At 33.4% G+C, this 17083-nt stretch overlaps 1 protein-coding gene across 4 annotated transcripts in view; it reads right to left on the reverse strand.

Moving 5' to 3' along the window:
- The window catches only part of SLAIN2 (SLAIN motif family member 2), a 63286-nt gene that overhangs the window by 12525 nt on the left and 33678 nt on the right, over positions 1–17083 (reverse strand). Inside the window, exons 5-7 of one of the 4 annotated variants that reach the window (XM_010962588.3) lie at positions 15240–15599; positions 14501–14638; positions 7299–7376 (exon numbers count right to left, since the gene is read on the reverse strand). In XM_010962588.3, the coding sequence (XP_010960890.2) occupies positions 7299–7376; positions 14501–14638; positions 15240–15599 (576 nt within the window). Of the gene's footprint in view, positions 1–7298; positions 7408–9948; positions 11589–14500; positions 14639–15239; positions 15600–17083 lie in introns of those variants that run through there. The other 3 variants (XM_074348291.1, XM_074348297.1, XM_074348287.1) reach the window with 3 other exon arrangements.

Here is a 17083-nt window from a genome sequence, read left to right on the forward strand (position 1 = left end):
TCTTTCATTAGTGTACATTACTTATCATTATTTTTGTAAGCATGTTATCAACAGAAGATTTGTTAAACGTAAGAGGCAGAAGTTAAACATAAGAGGCAGAAGAAACCCCTGGGATTGGGCTTCACTAGCTTTTCTTCAATACATACAAAAAGATAGATAAGAATAAACAAGTTACCAGAAAACATCTGCAGCATTATTCACAACAGGCACAAAGTGGAAACAACTCAAACGTCCACCAACTGATGAATGGATAAACAAAATACACTTATGTCCAACAATGGAATATTATTTAACAATAAAAAGGGACAAAGTACTAATATATGCTACAATATGATGAACTTTGGAAACATTATGCTAAGTGAAAGAAGCCAGTGACAATGATCACATATTGTATGATTCAGTTTATATGAAATGTCCAGCATAGGCAAATCCAGAGACAGAAAGATTAGTGGTTCTCAGAGACTGGAATGAGTGAGGAATGGTAATAAGTATGACGTTTCTTATGAGGTGATGAAAGACTCTAAAATCAGACAGTGATAATAGTTGCTCAGCTCTGTGAATATACAGTTGACCCTTGAGCAATGCAGGGGTTACAGGTGCTGACCCTCTGCACCCTGGAAAAATTCACATTTAACTTTGCAGTTGGTCCTCTATATGCATGGTTCTGCATCTGTGGATTCCACCAACTACAGATTGAGTAGTACTATAGTACATATTTAGTGAAAAAATTCATGTGTAATTGAAATCATGCAGTTCAAACCTGTGTTGTTCAAGGGTCAATTGTACTAAAAAAAAAAACAAACCCACTGATTTGTACACTTTAAATGGATGAATTTTAAAACAGGGGAGGGCAATAAAAGAGAAATCTCAGAAAATAAGTGCTATATTTTTTAGCAGTTTCCTAAAACAACAGAAGAGGGAGCACTAGGGCCATAAATTAGAAAATCTAAAAACTCCCTTTCTAAATATTTATAAAAAACCAACTTCACAGAAAAATGAGCAACAGAAAAAGAGTGAGGACAAATTCCACATAAAGTTACTATAAGAAACATGAGAGAATAAGGAATAGAATACTACTTCCACCAATGGTGAAAACTTGTCAAATATCACGCCCACTATACACACATCAAAAAAGATGAAAATTATGAGATATGAAAGAACATAAAGCAGAATGAAAAATACTCAAAAGTGAGGGGATGGAACACAGAAAAGAATTAAATAAATGAAATAAATCATTCCAAAATGAAGTCTAAGATAGAAGGGACACAAGAGTCACCATACAGTTCATAGCAGCACTATTTACAATAGCCAAGACATGGAAACAGCCTAAATGTCCATCAATAGATGACTGGATAAAGAAGATGTGGGTATATTTATACAATGGAATATAATTCAGCCATAAAAACCGACAACATAACGCCATTTGCAGCAACATGGATGTTCGTGGAGAATGTCATTCTAAGTGAAGTAAGCCAGAAAGAGAAAGAAATATACCATATGAGATCGCTCATATATGGAATCGAAAACAAAACAAAACAAAACATAAACACAAAACAGAAACAGACTCATAGACATAGAACACAAACTTGTGGTTGCCAAGAGAGTGGAGGGTGGGAAGGGACAGACGGATTTCAAAATGTAGAATAGATATTGTTTACAAGTTTACACTGTACAGCACAGGGAAATATATACAAGATCTTATGGTAGCTCACAGAGAAAAAAATGTGACAATGAATATATATATGCTCATGTATAACTGAAAAATTGTGCTCTACACTGGAATTTGACACAACACTGTAAAATGATTATAACTCAATAAAAAAGTGTAAAAAAAAGTTTTAAAATTCACCATGTTAAGAAGATATTTGCATACAAAATGTAGGTGTTATTTAGAGGACAAAGGAATAAGACTCGTTGTAATTTTAAATTTCTCTGTAGTAATCTCCAAACACAAGGGGATTGAAGGAATAAAAACAAAAGTGAGAGTTTCATTTCTGACAGTAACTGCAAAAATATTTTGAAAGTTTAATAGCGAGAAATTCTCAAATTTTATATATCTTCCTTAAAAGTTCAAATTTAATAAAACACGTACTGGAGCATGATTTTTTAATCTTTTTTTTTTGGTATTCAATATACCAACATTTTGTTAATTCTGGCAACAATACACACAAATGACACTGGCCTTTGGTTTCCTTTTTATTCAGCCTTAGAAGGTTTTAGAGGCAAGGTTATGCTAGCTTCTTAAAATGAACTAGGAAACTGATCTTTTTCTATGCTGCACAACAATTTAAATTGGAAGTGTATATAATGTTATTCCAAAACTTGCCCTCATTTTAGGTCATCATGCTGTTTTTCTTTCACCAGCTTCTTGGGCATTTCTGGAAATTGTTACTATATCCTTATTATGTTTCGAGTTCTATGCAAGATGTTTTTGCTTTGTTTAAAGCTTTATCGAGTTATAACTGATATACAAAAAGCTGCACATATTTAATGTATACAATTTGGTGAGTTTGGACATCAAAAAAAAAAGTCACCATACACAATAGATTATGCTTTAAGAGACATAAACAATGAGAAGAAACTTTTACAGAACAAGAAGAAATGAAGAAAGATGGAAAGGACTGAAAAGTAGGCAACAAATACACAAAAAATATAGACTTAGGTTTTGAAAATCCAATTCCTACCAAAAGAAACCAGGATTTTTTTTTTTGAGAAATAATTAAATCCAGGTCTGTGGCAGGAAATGTACAAGATGAGCCTATCCTGTCATACCACTTATCAAGACATTATCAAAGACTACCAGGGTTGTGTTAAAAAGACTTAAAATAGGTTCTACCAAAGTTGGGCAAATACCCAGAAGAGATCATAACACCTTAAAAAATGTTTAAATCTGAAAGTTCATAATGATATATATCTAAGAAAACTATTGGTCACCTTTGGAGGATTGTCAATTTTTTATTTTGAAAACTGGTAAACAAAGGGTAAATACAAGTACTGAGATAAAATTTCACTGCTGAGTAACCAAAGAGTAAGTTTCTCTTTATGCAAGCATTTTGATAGATTATTAAAAAGGAACTGAAATAACCCAATTCTTGCAGTATCTGGAAAGTAAGGAAATAGACATCGCCTGCCAGCATCACGTGAAAGACTCAACCCCACTTTACGTACCTTGGCCTGAGGAAGTAGCACCACCTGTGAACCAGTCTTGCCAAAAATAACAAATCTGAATCTAATCAAGAATCCAGATAACTACCAATCTATAAAGAATACAGAAGAACTTGATAAATGACACCACAGAAAGCTCAGTCTGTTGAGAACATCTACAGGACAACTGACATGGTGGTTTCTTCAAACAACGAAGGGGAGTAAGGAGTAAAGAGCTGAAGGAAAACTATAAATTAAGAGAAACTTAAAGAGACATATATTAAAGAGGCAAAACTACAGTTCAATTACTTGGATGATAAAATTATAAAGAGAAGTAAGGAAGTAATTACCACAAAAATTAAGAAGAATGACTACTGTTGGGAGAGGGGGGTCAAGGGAGAATTGTGTTTGGAAGCAGATAGGTGTGGAGCATCTTGAGGTAGTAATTCTAGTTTCCTGATATGAATGGTGGCTACAAGGGGGTGGTCTTACAAGAACTCATAAAGCTCTCTCTGTATAATACGATATTCTGAATTTGTGTTATGTTTTAAAATAACAAAGATTTAAAAACAGATTTATAAATTAGAAATCCTTTTAAATTCACTAATCCTTAAGTTCTTAGATAAATGCACTAGCGTTTATGAAAGGACAAGTCAAAAGCTTCTACAATCTCAAGATACGGAAGAGAAATACTTTAACAAAGTTAATGTATATATGCTGAGGGAAAACTAGAGAGCATATGAAGAAGTGCAAAAGCTGTAGTTTTTACTATTATAAAAAAAAAAGTTTCCTCTAATGGTAGCAGCATTTGCCTCATCTATAAGCTATGGAGGAATAAAAATGAGGTTAACTGAAATCAGGTGATCTTTTAAGACCACAGAATGTTTAAGGTCTTTATGCAATCCATACTTAACACAGGCAAAAATTTCAGAGAGGAGAAAATTTTGATCTAGGTTTTTCTCAGCAAAGGAAATTGATAGATGTAGTTAAGATTTAACTAAAGGGAAAAAGAATCTTAGAAAATCATAAACACCTTAGCCAGTCTAAATATAAATAAAATCTATTCAATTATCATTCCAAAAATAGCATGAAATGGTCTAACAGAAATTGTGTATTTGGAGGGAGCCCCAAGAACAGCCTCCATCCTCTCTCCCATTTTTCCAATTTTACATAGCAAAGTCATGGGAGGGAGAGCAACTCATCATTTTAACTGTATCTAACAGTTTATGGCAGAGGCCGCCTCTGATCACAACTGGAATAGAAGAAAAAGTAAAGAGGGGCTAGAACAGAGGGGGAAAAAAGAGAGAAGGATATAATGCATGAATCTTGTTTATGATACAGATTCAATAACTACTCGTTAGTTGATAGATGAGGGAACACAAGAAATTTTCAATTTTGGTTCCGGGGTAATGATAAAATCCCTGGATTCTCTCTATTTTCAGATAGTCTGATATCAAATAGCATTTTCAGTTCCTATCAATAAGGCCTCTTATAAACACTGCTTATCTCACCTTAAATATCTCAAAATACCATGAATTAAAGCAGTATTAGACAACTACCATCAACAACTCCTCCTTAGTTACTTCTTTCCTTCTAAATAAAAATGTTTCCATCTTTAAATATATCCTGATCTCTGCATTCACTTTTCTAATTAGTCTTCATATTCTTCCCCTGACTTGGCGAGTTCTCTAGCCTTTTTATCTCTTCTTCACTGAGTTCCCAACAACTGGGAATAAATAAAATACATCTACCAAAGCAGTTTAATCAGTCACTTCTATGAAGTCTTAAAAACATACAATGGTTCTTTTCCTCTAAGAGAAAAATGGGCTGAAGAAACACAAAAACTCTGCAAGAAGAAAATGCAAAAATGGATGTGTCTGGCCTTTCTTCAGTTAGTGGCATCCTCATGTTTTTTCAACAAATGTTTATGGTGTGTTTCTTTGCGCCAGGCAAGTTTTACTTCCCTTCCCATCTTCAAACACCAGCTACTACTAAATGCTTAAATTAAAATCAAAGGCACCATTTTTTCAATAGTTAAGGAATCCATCTTCTTTCTCTTCCCATGATCCTGTGAGCCCTTAAAATAAATACATCAGCTTTCTAGAAAATGTTGCAGGCTCATTCCCAGGATGAGGAACAACTGATTTATCTAACAATTTACTATCTAGTCCATGTTTCTCTATTGGACAGGTTTAATGTGCAGAAGTACCTATGAACACCTGGTGTCTGAACCCTGTTTTGCATCCCTTCAAAGAGCAGAGAATCCCACAGTCCAATGCAGACCAGATCCCTCTCTCTCTTGCTATGAGGGGAAATTAGAAAATCCATTTTGACCTTGGACCCAAGAGATAATTCTCCAATTCAGCTTGACCAGTAATTAAACTAATATTTTAAATCCTATCATATACTATCCATTTTTCAATTGGTTCAGAGCTTATAGTGTAAAATCATCATCACCAAGCCACAATACCAACCAGAAAATATGGGAGTCTGGATTAAGAAAAATAAGAGATTAAACAAACAAAATAGAACAAAAATCAAACACACACGTGCACAAACTTCTCTCCCTCTACCATGTCAACTGGACAGCTAGAGGTACCAGGAATTATAGGCCGGGGTTTTCCTGTCATCTTATCATGGAAGGTAGGCAGTTTGGTAGCTCAGAGTCACAAAAAATGTAACCTCCCCAGACTCATGCCCAGCTGCAACCCTCCCCCTAAAAAAAAAAAATTAGCCAGCAGTTATAACTTCCTCAATCTAATAAATAGCAACATAAATCTTTAAGTAAAAAGTATAGCTATTTAAGTCAACCTAATGCCAAAAAAGGATTATGAAGCAGCTTACAGAGGCATACAAAAAATAAAACTAATATAAATTTAAAATTCTTGACTTTTTAAAAATTATCTCTTGCCCTGTTGTAGACACTATAATCCTTTTATGATCATCTGTTTTCACCTACCTTTTACTCCTAGAAGTACTCAAAAATACCTGGAAGTCTCAAAAAAGAGGCCTAAGGCCCTCAAATAATTTAAGAACCCTTTTCTATAATAATCCTTAATAAGTCATCTTCTCCATCAGAAGAGCATAATCTATCCAATCTATTATTTCTGACAATGGCACCAAGACATCCCTATTGGAAGCCTACGATCAACTTCTGATACCCAAAACACAAACACTCACACATTCTATTTTTCTATTTGATTATTCTCTTTTCTTTGGATTCTATTATCTGAAACTATTTCCTTAAATTATACCTAACTAACCAAATCATTGCTAAAACATGTGTATTAATAAACTTGCTAAAAAATCTATTTCAGTACTTTTGTAACCATATTAACCAAATCTTTTTTTTTCAACAACTCAAATCTCAAGCATCCTCTTTCCATATAATGTCCTTTAGTGCTTTAGCCTTCTTATATATCTTTGTTATTTATTGAGTTCTGAAGCTATCAGGAAATCTACATGTCCTGGATCAGGGAAATATTTTTCCTTACTGTCCCATTTCCTCGGAGGCTTCTATTCATTCTTATTAATGTCGGTCTATTCAACCCCACTGTTTCTCCCAATTCTACTTCTTTCTAGCTGTCCATACATCCAACCTCTTGGAACCAGTATGATAGCTTTGATGTCAACCTTCATGTATTTATTCAGCTATGATTTCTTCCAAAAGCTGCCACTCCACAAAGTTAATCACAACTCTGATTTAACATCAATCAATTTCTAGTATGAAAACATTCCCATTCCATCCTACGGATAAGTAATCCAAAACCAAAGTCAGAAGAAGAAACATTACATACAGAATGTCTGGCATTAGGTTCATTTTAAAGCATTTATTAGTTTGCCTAACAAAGTTAAAACAATGACCTTCAGTTTTAGGTTAGTAAGAAAAATGATAAATTCTCTAACATTAAATGCTATATATCACTTATTCCTTTCAGAATTGCAACCCAATACATACCTCTGTGGAAAATGAATTTCTTCTGGATTTATCCAAGTAACAGAGAATGAGTCCACATTTTATTATTAAAAAAAAAAAAAAGACTAAAACGTGCTCTATGTATAGACATCACCGACTCAGTATGCCAAAAGGTAAAGGATTTAACTAATTTGAGCCATTTGCTGAAACTTAAAACTTAGTAAGAGGTTGTAGTTACCTCTTTTTGTAGATGAAGTTTGAAGCAACTGTTTGGCTTTGAGAGAAGTACGAGGCAAATTTTTCAGCCTTTGCGAAGCTGTTGAAAAATAAGGAACTGTAATATTTGCCTGCAAGGACAAGATAAAGGCTATAGCTTCTGTACACTTGAATATTTTAATACAAACTTGGAAACTTATTAAGGAACAGATAAGGTGAAAATATGTTAGAATCCTAGAAGCAGAGAAATCTTGAAGTGATGCTTAGTGCATTAAGTTGGAAAAGAAAGGGAATGGAAATCTTAGTGCAAAGTGCATACTTTCAGAAATCGCTTCTTAAAGATGAGAAAATCTACAATATGTAAACCAATTAAAATATCAAAGAAAAACAAACCACCAGCAAACATGCTACAGGATGCAAAGAATACAAAGCTAATAAGTAAAAGTGATGAACACAAGCACACAGTACAGAAAAAAATAAATGTAGTACTTGTTCAGTGCAAAAAAAGCAGGCTTTGGCAAAGCAGTTATTGTTAGATGAATTGCCCTAATGTGAAATAGCAATCCCCATACTCAAAAAGGAGAAGAAAACTCAGAACTAGGCAGGTCCGCAAGGGAGTCACAATCTAGTGACTTTAATATGTTCAACATTATCTTGCTGTAGAATTCAACTAATTGCACTTCAGACTTTGGGCAGCAACATGTTTGGGCTGTGCACATATGCCTATGGAGTGGGTAGGGTGTATTGGTGGGGTTGAGCGGTTTGGATGAGTCAGAGCATTTGTTTTTTACAGTGATCAATGAGGACTTCTAAGCTTTCTTCAAAACTCACCATTAACTGCAATGAAACTCTCAAAACTGGCAATTAAGGAGCAGTTCAGAGCTATTGAGAGTTAAAACTCATCATGCCTCCAATGAACTGATTGAGTCCCACACCTACTAGTGCAGTCACCTACTTAAGTGGTTCTAAAATGTCATTCTACCGATTTGAAAGTCGGACTCCATACACCTCTAGAATTTACATGTTCCCCATCTCCCAAAAGAGATCTCACAACCATAAATCTAGCCAGAGTTTAAGTAGAATTTCTCTTTCCCTCTATTGCTTAACCCTATCGATGATAGAATTTTGTCACTGTCTGATAGTAAACATTTTTTTAAAAGTAACAAATGTATCTAATTTCTAATTCTACAGCACTCAACACATTACTGCAGCTAAATAACAAGCCAATTTAAGTTAAACATATTGCCAGACAGACTAGCAAAAAAATTCTCCAAACTTTAAAAAAAAAATCAATTTTATAATGCATTACACCTCATATCTATCCCACAGAAATACAGGATGCTATCATCGAGTATTCTTCATTTACATATTTATTCAGACATGCTTTCTGCCATTCACATTTCCATTTATTCACTCATTCATTCATTCCTGCTTTTTTTCATTATTTCAAAGTTAATTATCCACTTTATTCCAGGTACTGTTTTAGGAACAATGGATTCAGTAGCCAACTAGATAAACAAAATTCCTACTTTCATGGAATTAAGAGTCTAGGGAAGGGAAAACAGACAATAAATAAAGAGTAAAATGTATGGCCTGCCAGATAGTGATAGCTGCTAAGGAGAAAATTAAGAAGGAAAGGAGGGCAAGAGGTGGATTTAATTTTCAATTATAAATATTGTGATAAGGAAATATTTCCCAGAGATGACATTTGCTCAAAGATCTAAAAGAAGAGAGGAAGGAGACATACAGTTATCTGGGGGGCCATTCTAGACAGAAAGAAAAGCAGTGGTAAGGACCTGAGGGAGGAGTGTGCCTGGTATATCTGAAGAACAGAAAGTAGGTCACCTTGATTGGAGTGGAGTAAATGAGGGCAAATGTTAACCAACGGTACAAACATAGTCAATCCACAGTATCTATTAACCATTAAAAATTTTTTTAAACAAGGGTTTAATATAAAATATCATCTATAATCAACTGTTCTGATAAGATCTTAAATTAATAGCTACAATGACTCCAGTGGACCTTATTTATCCTTCAAGTCTCATAGGTGATGTCACAAAAATGGCATCTATAGACAGAATTGTCCAACAGTAATTCAAAGAATCAGACTGCAAACAGGGTCAGGCAGTATACTCAAAATTTGCTTGATACAGAATGAAATGAATCATTTTCATAAGACACCAACAAAGTCAAATAATGTTACCCAAATAAGAACAAAAACTAAATTTTTATCTGAATTATCAATCTTAAGTTGATTGATTTTCTAACGATAAAATCATTTTTAAATGATTAAGTGCAGTTGTTAAACTGAAAGTCTCCAAATCCTTCTAGAACTTTGATCCATTCTCCACATTGCTACAAGACTGAATTTCTTAATAGCTCTGATTAGAAGCCTATGATGGCTCTTCGTGCTTACAGGATGAAATCTAAACTCCTTAATATGATATTAAAAAACTCCCATCGGAATCTATCCCCTGTCTACATCTCTTATCCTTGGTCACTGGACCCACTAACCAGTAACTGTGACTTACACTTTAGTCAAACAAAAACCCCCACTATAATCAGGGTACCATTCTTAAGATTTTATTACTGATCCTACTGTTAGGAAAACCTATACTTCCTTTCCTCGTGTGACAATTCCTCCTGTGCTGACAGAGAAATCTTCCAATAATTTCCTGAAAACCTCCTCATACTGCCAAGGTTAATGTCTCTCCTGTTTCCACATCAATTCCTGCCTATCACTTCCTGCCAATGAAGGACATTTACTGTCTCACTCACATTTATATTCCCAGTGCTTGGAACATAACATACACTCAATAAATATCTGTTGAATAATTAAGAAACATGTAAGTGACTGACTACTGGATAAAGTCCAGAGATTTAAACTAAATATTCAAGATCCTCCACAGCTGAGGTCTAATTCAATGGTTCTCAAACTTAAACATGCCCCAGAGTCAGCTGACACACTTCTAAAAGTAGACATGCTGGGTCCCCATCCCACATACATTCAATCAAAATTTCCAGAAGGTCAGAAAAACTATATTTATAAAATCTCTTTGTGATAATTGACTCAACATCACTGCACTACTTATCCTTAAACAGAAGATCTACAAGTATTTCACTCCTTCTTATATTAGCCTATATTACACAGATTTAGCATGACTTATTTCAATTCACGTTTCAGAATTATGTGAAACTCGAGTGTAACCTTTTGGTGTTTTGGTTCCTAGTGAAATCTGGATGAGAATTCCTTCCCCATGGGCCCAAGTGCAGTCTAGCTACGCATAAACTGACAACCATCCTGGATACTCCCTCTTCAGTGAGAGGTCCAGAGTAGAACACTGATTCTATATATCTCTTCTCTGAGTATACTCTGTATCCTGTGCAAAAATATACTTCCATTTAGTTAAATGTAAGCAAATGGATAAATGTTACACTGACCTATTTTACTCTTTTGTGGTAATTCACAAAGTATTTATAGTTCAGTCTCAAATCATGCTCCAACAGAGTCATCCAAGAATATTTTCCAAGATGTTGACTAATTTGCAGTTAGGTCACCATGATGTAATCCAAACAGAGATTGGAAGGGAATCAGGAGACTCAGGGAGGAGTTGAGATGAGGGAGTAATTTGGCTTGGTTTTTGCCACTTTTCTGGTTACATGACATTGTACCTATAATCTATATCTCTGCTCTTTCTTTAAAAATTAAAAATGGGATGTTATGAGGTTCAAATGAGATAATACTTGTGAAAGTAAACATTTAAAAATACTAATCAAAGTTTGAGGATTATTACTGTTTTTAAATCAGCAGACTGTCTTGGGTTTTTCTCCCTACTCTTTCCTTTTTTCAGAACCACTAATTCCTACATTTTTCTGAAAATTAAACTTTCTACTAAACCTGTGCTCTAGTTGTCTTAGAAAGCAAGGTACTAGTCTTTTGAAAATCTCTGTCCCTGGCAAACATTCCTTCTTTTAACTGGAGAAACTGAGAAAATATGTATCCATAACCTCTGCAATGCTCTGGTTTTCTTAAACTTTTTAAGTTATTCACATTTTCCAAGTATAAAAGTCAAAAACTGGTAATAACTATCAAAATGAAAATACATTAGAACTCATATAATATTCATATTTGAATGTCAGCATCCACAATAATGCAGCCATAGCAAGTAAGCATATAAAAATAGTGACTGGCATAGTAACAAGGCAAAAGAAGTGGTCGCTTAGGTGGAAATAACAGCAACCTTGCAAAGTTAGGTTCATGCAGACCAGCAAGTAAGAACCAAAGCTTTACCACTTAAGAGCTGGAAAAATACTTAAAAGAAAACAAAAGGCAGCAAATATATAAATTGGTTTATGTAAAATACTAAAAATGCAAATTCATGTGTAAATGTATAAAACTTGCCATAGTAATATTTGTACATAATTATATATCAAAATATAAATACTATGAAAACAGTACATATACATATAGTAATTAAGAGAACACATATATATTATGTATCAGAGATATATGTAAAATTTTAAGAACAGCTAACATTTTATTTGCTTCATAATGTATTAACTTTAAAGTTTTAAAATATTTTTATAAGATAAAGTTTATTAAACTATAAACCTGCTAATATTCTGGATTTACTACTTTCCAAACGCATTTTTGTGAATAGTGTGATTCTATACTAAAATAAATGTTTGTGACATTTTCTTCATAAGTAAGCTTCACTAAAGCTACAAATATAAAAATAAACATGTATATGCAATTTTTAAAAAAGGATGGTAATTGATTTTTTCTTCTGCCTATACACTATTCAAATATTGAAATATACCACTATACATATTTTCCACTTAAAAGTAAATTAGTGATTAGAATCTCATTATGTTTCTTTATATTTTTTCCTTAATTATCAACTTCTGGGGAAAATGGAAAAATAATTCACCTACAGAAAAAAAATTCTAGGGGATCAGCAGGTGATTATAGATTGGTAATTCTACCACTAGAGGTGAGAAATTATCATAAAGTTTAAGATGTGGTCAATATATTTTTTTAACATTTTTATCCTAGGTTCTCAACCTTTTCTTTTTTCTTCTATTTTTGTTAGAATTATTTTTCATTCCTATACAGCTTTAAGATGCTATAGTAGTTTAAATAAAGAGCATGTATGAAGACATGAAGGAATAACCCTAAGTAAAGAGTTGGTATTGACAATAATGCAATGAGATAAAAAGGATATAGATTTGGCTGGTTTCATCAAAGAGCTGGGATGCTATTTAGAGATATATCATGTAAAGCTTTGAGAAAGTCCCCCAGAATTTAACAATTCAAACTAAGAATTAAAGCACCTCTGAAAGTCAAGTATAAATGGTGTTCTGGATTATTTGTGCATATTTTACAAGATTTCTTTCCTTTTGTAGTGACATTTAGACTGCTCTTCTCAAAGGGAAGAAAATCCCCAGAAACAGGATATTCTCAAATCAAATTAACTTAATTTGCAAATTTAAAGGCACAAAACCTATCACTCACCACTACAGAGATAACGTAAGAGTTCAAACTGTATTTTTACTTTACTTTTAAAGTTTTGTGAATCCCTATTCTCTATACCATTTATGAGCACCATATTAGTATCATAATGATGCTCTTAAACACACAGTTCAGAAGACCTGGAATACTAAATTTAAAATTTAATTTGGTGCAAAAACATGTTTTTGCATATATCCATCTAAAGAAATGAGGTACACGAATCTCTGGGTAATAATTTTTCACAGTGCCTAAAATTTTAGTTTATCTTAGAAAAAACAAATATTTCCCAATAATTTTTATGCCTTAGAACTAAATCACTGATGTGACAAATCTCTCTAGGTGGATTTCCACTTTCAAGCAGGATCAACATGTGCTTGAATCCTAACTTGCTACTTATAAGCTGTACAGTATTATCACAGATAAGTTATATAAACTTTGAAAGCTTCACTTCATAATTTGTAAAATGTGCTAGTAACTGAACCTACTTCACAGAATTGTTCAGAGGAATAAATAGGATTATGAATGTATGGTACAGTACAAGTTCTGTAATATAAAACATGCAATTGGTAAATAAGGAAAGTTTATCAATATTATCAAAAAAAGCATTTTGGCTCAAATATATTTTTTCCTGGATTGTTCATTTTTGAGCCACCAAGTAACAGCAGCTTAACACAAAGGATACAATTCAGCTAAAGACAACAGAGCCAAGGAAGAGTGCAAAGGAATTTTTTTTTAATTGAATGCTTTCAAAGTTGTGTTACTCAATAAGTAAGTTATAAATGAATAGACAGTCAGTAACCTCATGTTTGTATCATTTCTTCTTCACAGCTTTCAGGAAATGAAGGAACACATCACAGTGACCACTTCAACCACTGACAGTAAACATTCTATGAAGGAACTGAATTAATCAGACTACAAAGCTGATGTGAACTGCGGGACAGAAGGCATGCATATTAAGCATTTGTAAAATTGTATAAATAACCCTGATAACTTGTTTAAAATTGGTTTGACTGCATGCTCCTATCTATTCTAGTTAATAAGCAATACTTTTTGGGGAGCATTCAATTCTTTTTTAATCACTTTGTACAGTAAGGTCCGAGTGCCCATCTATTCCCACATCACTTTTCGGCTCAGTCTGGCCACTTTGTCTTAGAAGCTCTTTCTGCATGATTCTCTTTGATCTCTGTTTTATGTTGCATATGTCTCCTTAATTCAACAGTATCAGCCCTTCCTTTCCATCAAGTTACCTTCAACTTTTTAATGAAATTCTACATTTGCTGAAGTATGTATTTTAACATGTTTTAACTGTGCTAGAATTTTTATAAAATCATTATCATTTTTATTAATGTTCTAGTAAGAAAGCTGCTTGAGTCTTAAGTGCACTGTTTCAGGACTTTTTCCCCTCAAAATCCTATCATTTTTAATGTGCAGTACTGCAGAATATGAGGTTTTCAAGGCATATATATTTAATATAAAAAGCTAGAATTTGCTTATTTTAAAATTCTAGACAGAACACAGTTTTATACAAATAGAAGTATTGATACAATTGTGTATTTCATAGGGACAAATTTTCAATTTTATTATAGCTATGATTATCTTATAGCAATTAATAATCACTACATGCTTACTATAATAATACAGCTATTTGGCACAAAATTAAAATCCATAATTTTCATTTTTCTTTAAATAACTGATACATGAAAGATACTTACTGGCTGAAGCCTGAGGTTGCATGCGAGGTATTCCTCCATTTGGCACTTGAAAATTTGAGTCACTTCTGCTGCTTTTCACTGAGTCAACTTGTGTATTAGATGTCCGGGACAGGTTTGGAAGACTGCGTCTTAGTTTTTCTGACAACAGAATTTCAATTTTCAAAAAAATCAAAACATTCTTTCAAATGGAGAAAGAATTAAATATTAACATTCAAAAATTAAATTTTTAAAAGAATATTTATTTTATTTTTTGTACAATTTATCTTATTTACCTCTGGGGGCGGGGATTAGGTTTATTTATTTATTTATTATTTAATGGAGGTACTGGGAATTGAACCCAGGACCTCATGCATGGTAAGCACACACCACTGAGCTATACCCTCTCCCTCAAATTCTTTATTTAAGTATTCTACATATTTCAGAAGAGTTAACAGAAAGTACACATCTTATAAAAATAAACCACTCAATACAGATTCTATAAATGGGTAGAAATATTAAGAACCATAAATTATTTAAATCAAGATCTGTACACAGATCACTTCATGAGTATAACAAAGCAAAGCAATCAAGTAAAATTAAATTCACTTCCTCCCTTTATTTTTGTTCTGACTCAGTATTAATAAAACAGTAAACTGACTAAATTCTTGATCTACTTATCCGAAATACAAATCCTTGGTAAAAAACTGTTACTTTCAAACTGAAATACGAAGGGCAAATTTCTTCCAGACATTATAGTTACCTTCATTTTTAACATTGGTTGTCTGTAAATCTGTGGGATGGCCTTGAAGTGAAAGGCGAGGTTGCTGTAAGCGGCTAATCATAGGCTGTGGGGACACTCTACTATATTCTATTCCCCGAGCAGGAGATCGAGAACGAGGTGAATTTCGGGGTGACTGCTTAGGTGATGGTCGAGGAGAATTGCGTGGTGATGGTGAAAACCTGTTAACAGCCGGGTATACTGCATGATGCATATTGTCATCTTCATCATCTAAACTTTGTGCATCAAGTTCCTGATCACTAAAAGTACCCCGTCTTGTAGAATTGCAAGATGAACCAGAACTGCGACGAGATGTGGTGGCTGCATATTCTTGCCGGAGACCTGACAATAACGAATGTGTTATTTTATTTCTTTAGTTGTATTTGTAAACATTCAAACAAGGTGTAAAGGCAAAAGATTACCACTGAGAAATTCAAACAGGGTATAAAGTGTAAAGGAAAGCTCTCTTTTCAATTAATCACCTTAGATCTCCCCACATATAAGGATACAAATACCACATCAAAAAGGCTATTTTTAAATTGAAAGAAATTCTATAAAGCTTCACCCAATTTCAACATTTCTTCTTGAATCTGAAATCTATTATTAAAACTAGAACCATAAACTTAAAAATATTTCTACTCCAAAAAACAGTAATCCAAATTTGATATCAACACTAAAGGAATACTGAAGGAAAACAATTACTGTCCAACTAGTGCAAAGAATACATCAGTGAGTAAATAAACTCCCTGAATACCGAACCCTTGGATTAACCTTATTCATGAAGATGATGAAGGAAACTTCTATCCCACTCTTAGAAATTTAATATTCGAACACAAATATAATTTCAGTTGCTTCAAAACCTAAGAGACTTCCATAAAACAAGTTTAAATTCTAAGCCATCAAGTAAGAATTTTCAAAGGAGTCCCTTATTTATCTTGATACCTCCAGAAACACCCAAGCAACCTGAGGAGCCCTTCAAATAGTATAAAAACTTGTAGATTAAAAAACAAATGTTGATACATATTTAACAAGGAAAAAGTTACAACTGAAAACAATTATAAAATTTAGATAATATTTTGAGGAAGTCCTGTTAATTACTGGCAGTTTAGTCTAAAAGATCTGTTCTACAGCAGTATTCAAACTTTAAGGTTATGTATCTATACACAGAAAGTCCTATCAGTATGGTTCCCCAAAGTAGTAGATGAGAATCACACCAGGGTACCTGTAAACCTACTGATTCCTGGAGCCCATCTAGATCTTCAGTCAGGTTTGGGGCCCACTGCAATAACCAACAAAGTTACTTAGTGTCATGTTACAGAAAACATGGCACTCAGTCATCTAACAAAAGATAATAAACCAGTGAGAAGAGCACTGTTTTAGAGAAGAAAAATCCAGATCCTGATGCAGCCTCTCCACTAACAAGGAAGGGATCTTAGGAAGTCACAACCACTGTGAGTGGTTTCTCATCTTAAAAAAAGAGGGGGCTTAAACAGGCAACAACCCAAATCTGTTACTCTACATTTTTGCTACCAAAAAACTGGGTAAATATTGTAAAAAGGAAAATCATTCTTAAAAAAAAAAGCTAGTGTTTAAGGAGGTATCACACAACATTTTTAGCATCCTTTTTTTTTAATTCACCAAGAAAAATATTTGTGCACGTGGATGGCTTAGAAAGGATTATTAAAGGAAAGCTAAAATTTCTATTATTTGTTACCAACATACAATATGAAAGCTACAGTTGTTTGAATTTCCAACAAAATACTGTAGTCTAAAAAGTCACGGTTCAAAGAAGAAATAAGTGAGTTTACTCTGAGTTATAGTTAGGC

Source organism: Camelus bactrianus, chromosome 2 (assembly GCF_048773025.1).
Source record: "Camelus bactrianus isolate YW-2024 breed Bactrian camel chromosome 2, ASM4877302v1, whole genome shotgun sequence".
In the NCBI taxonomy this organism is placed as follows: Eukaryota; Metazoa; Chordata; class Mammalia; order Artiodactyla; family Camelidae; genus Camelus; species Camelus bactrianus.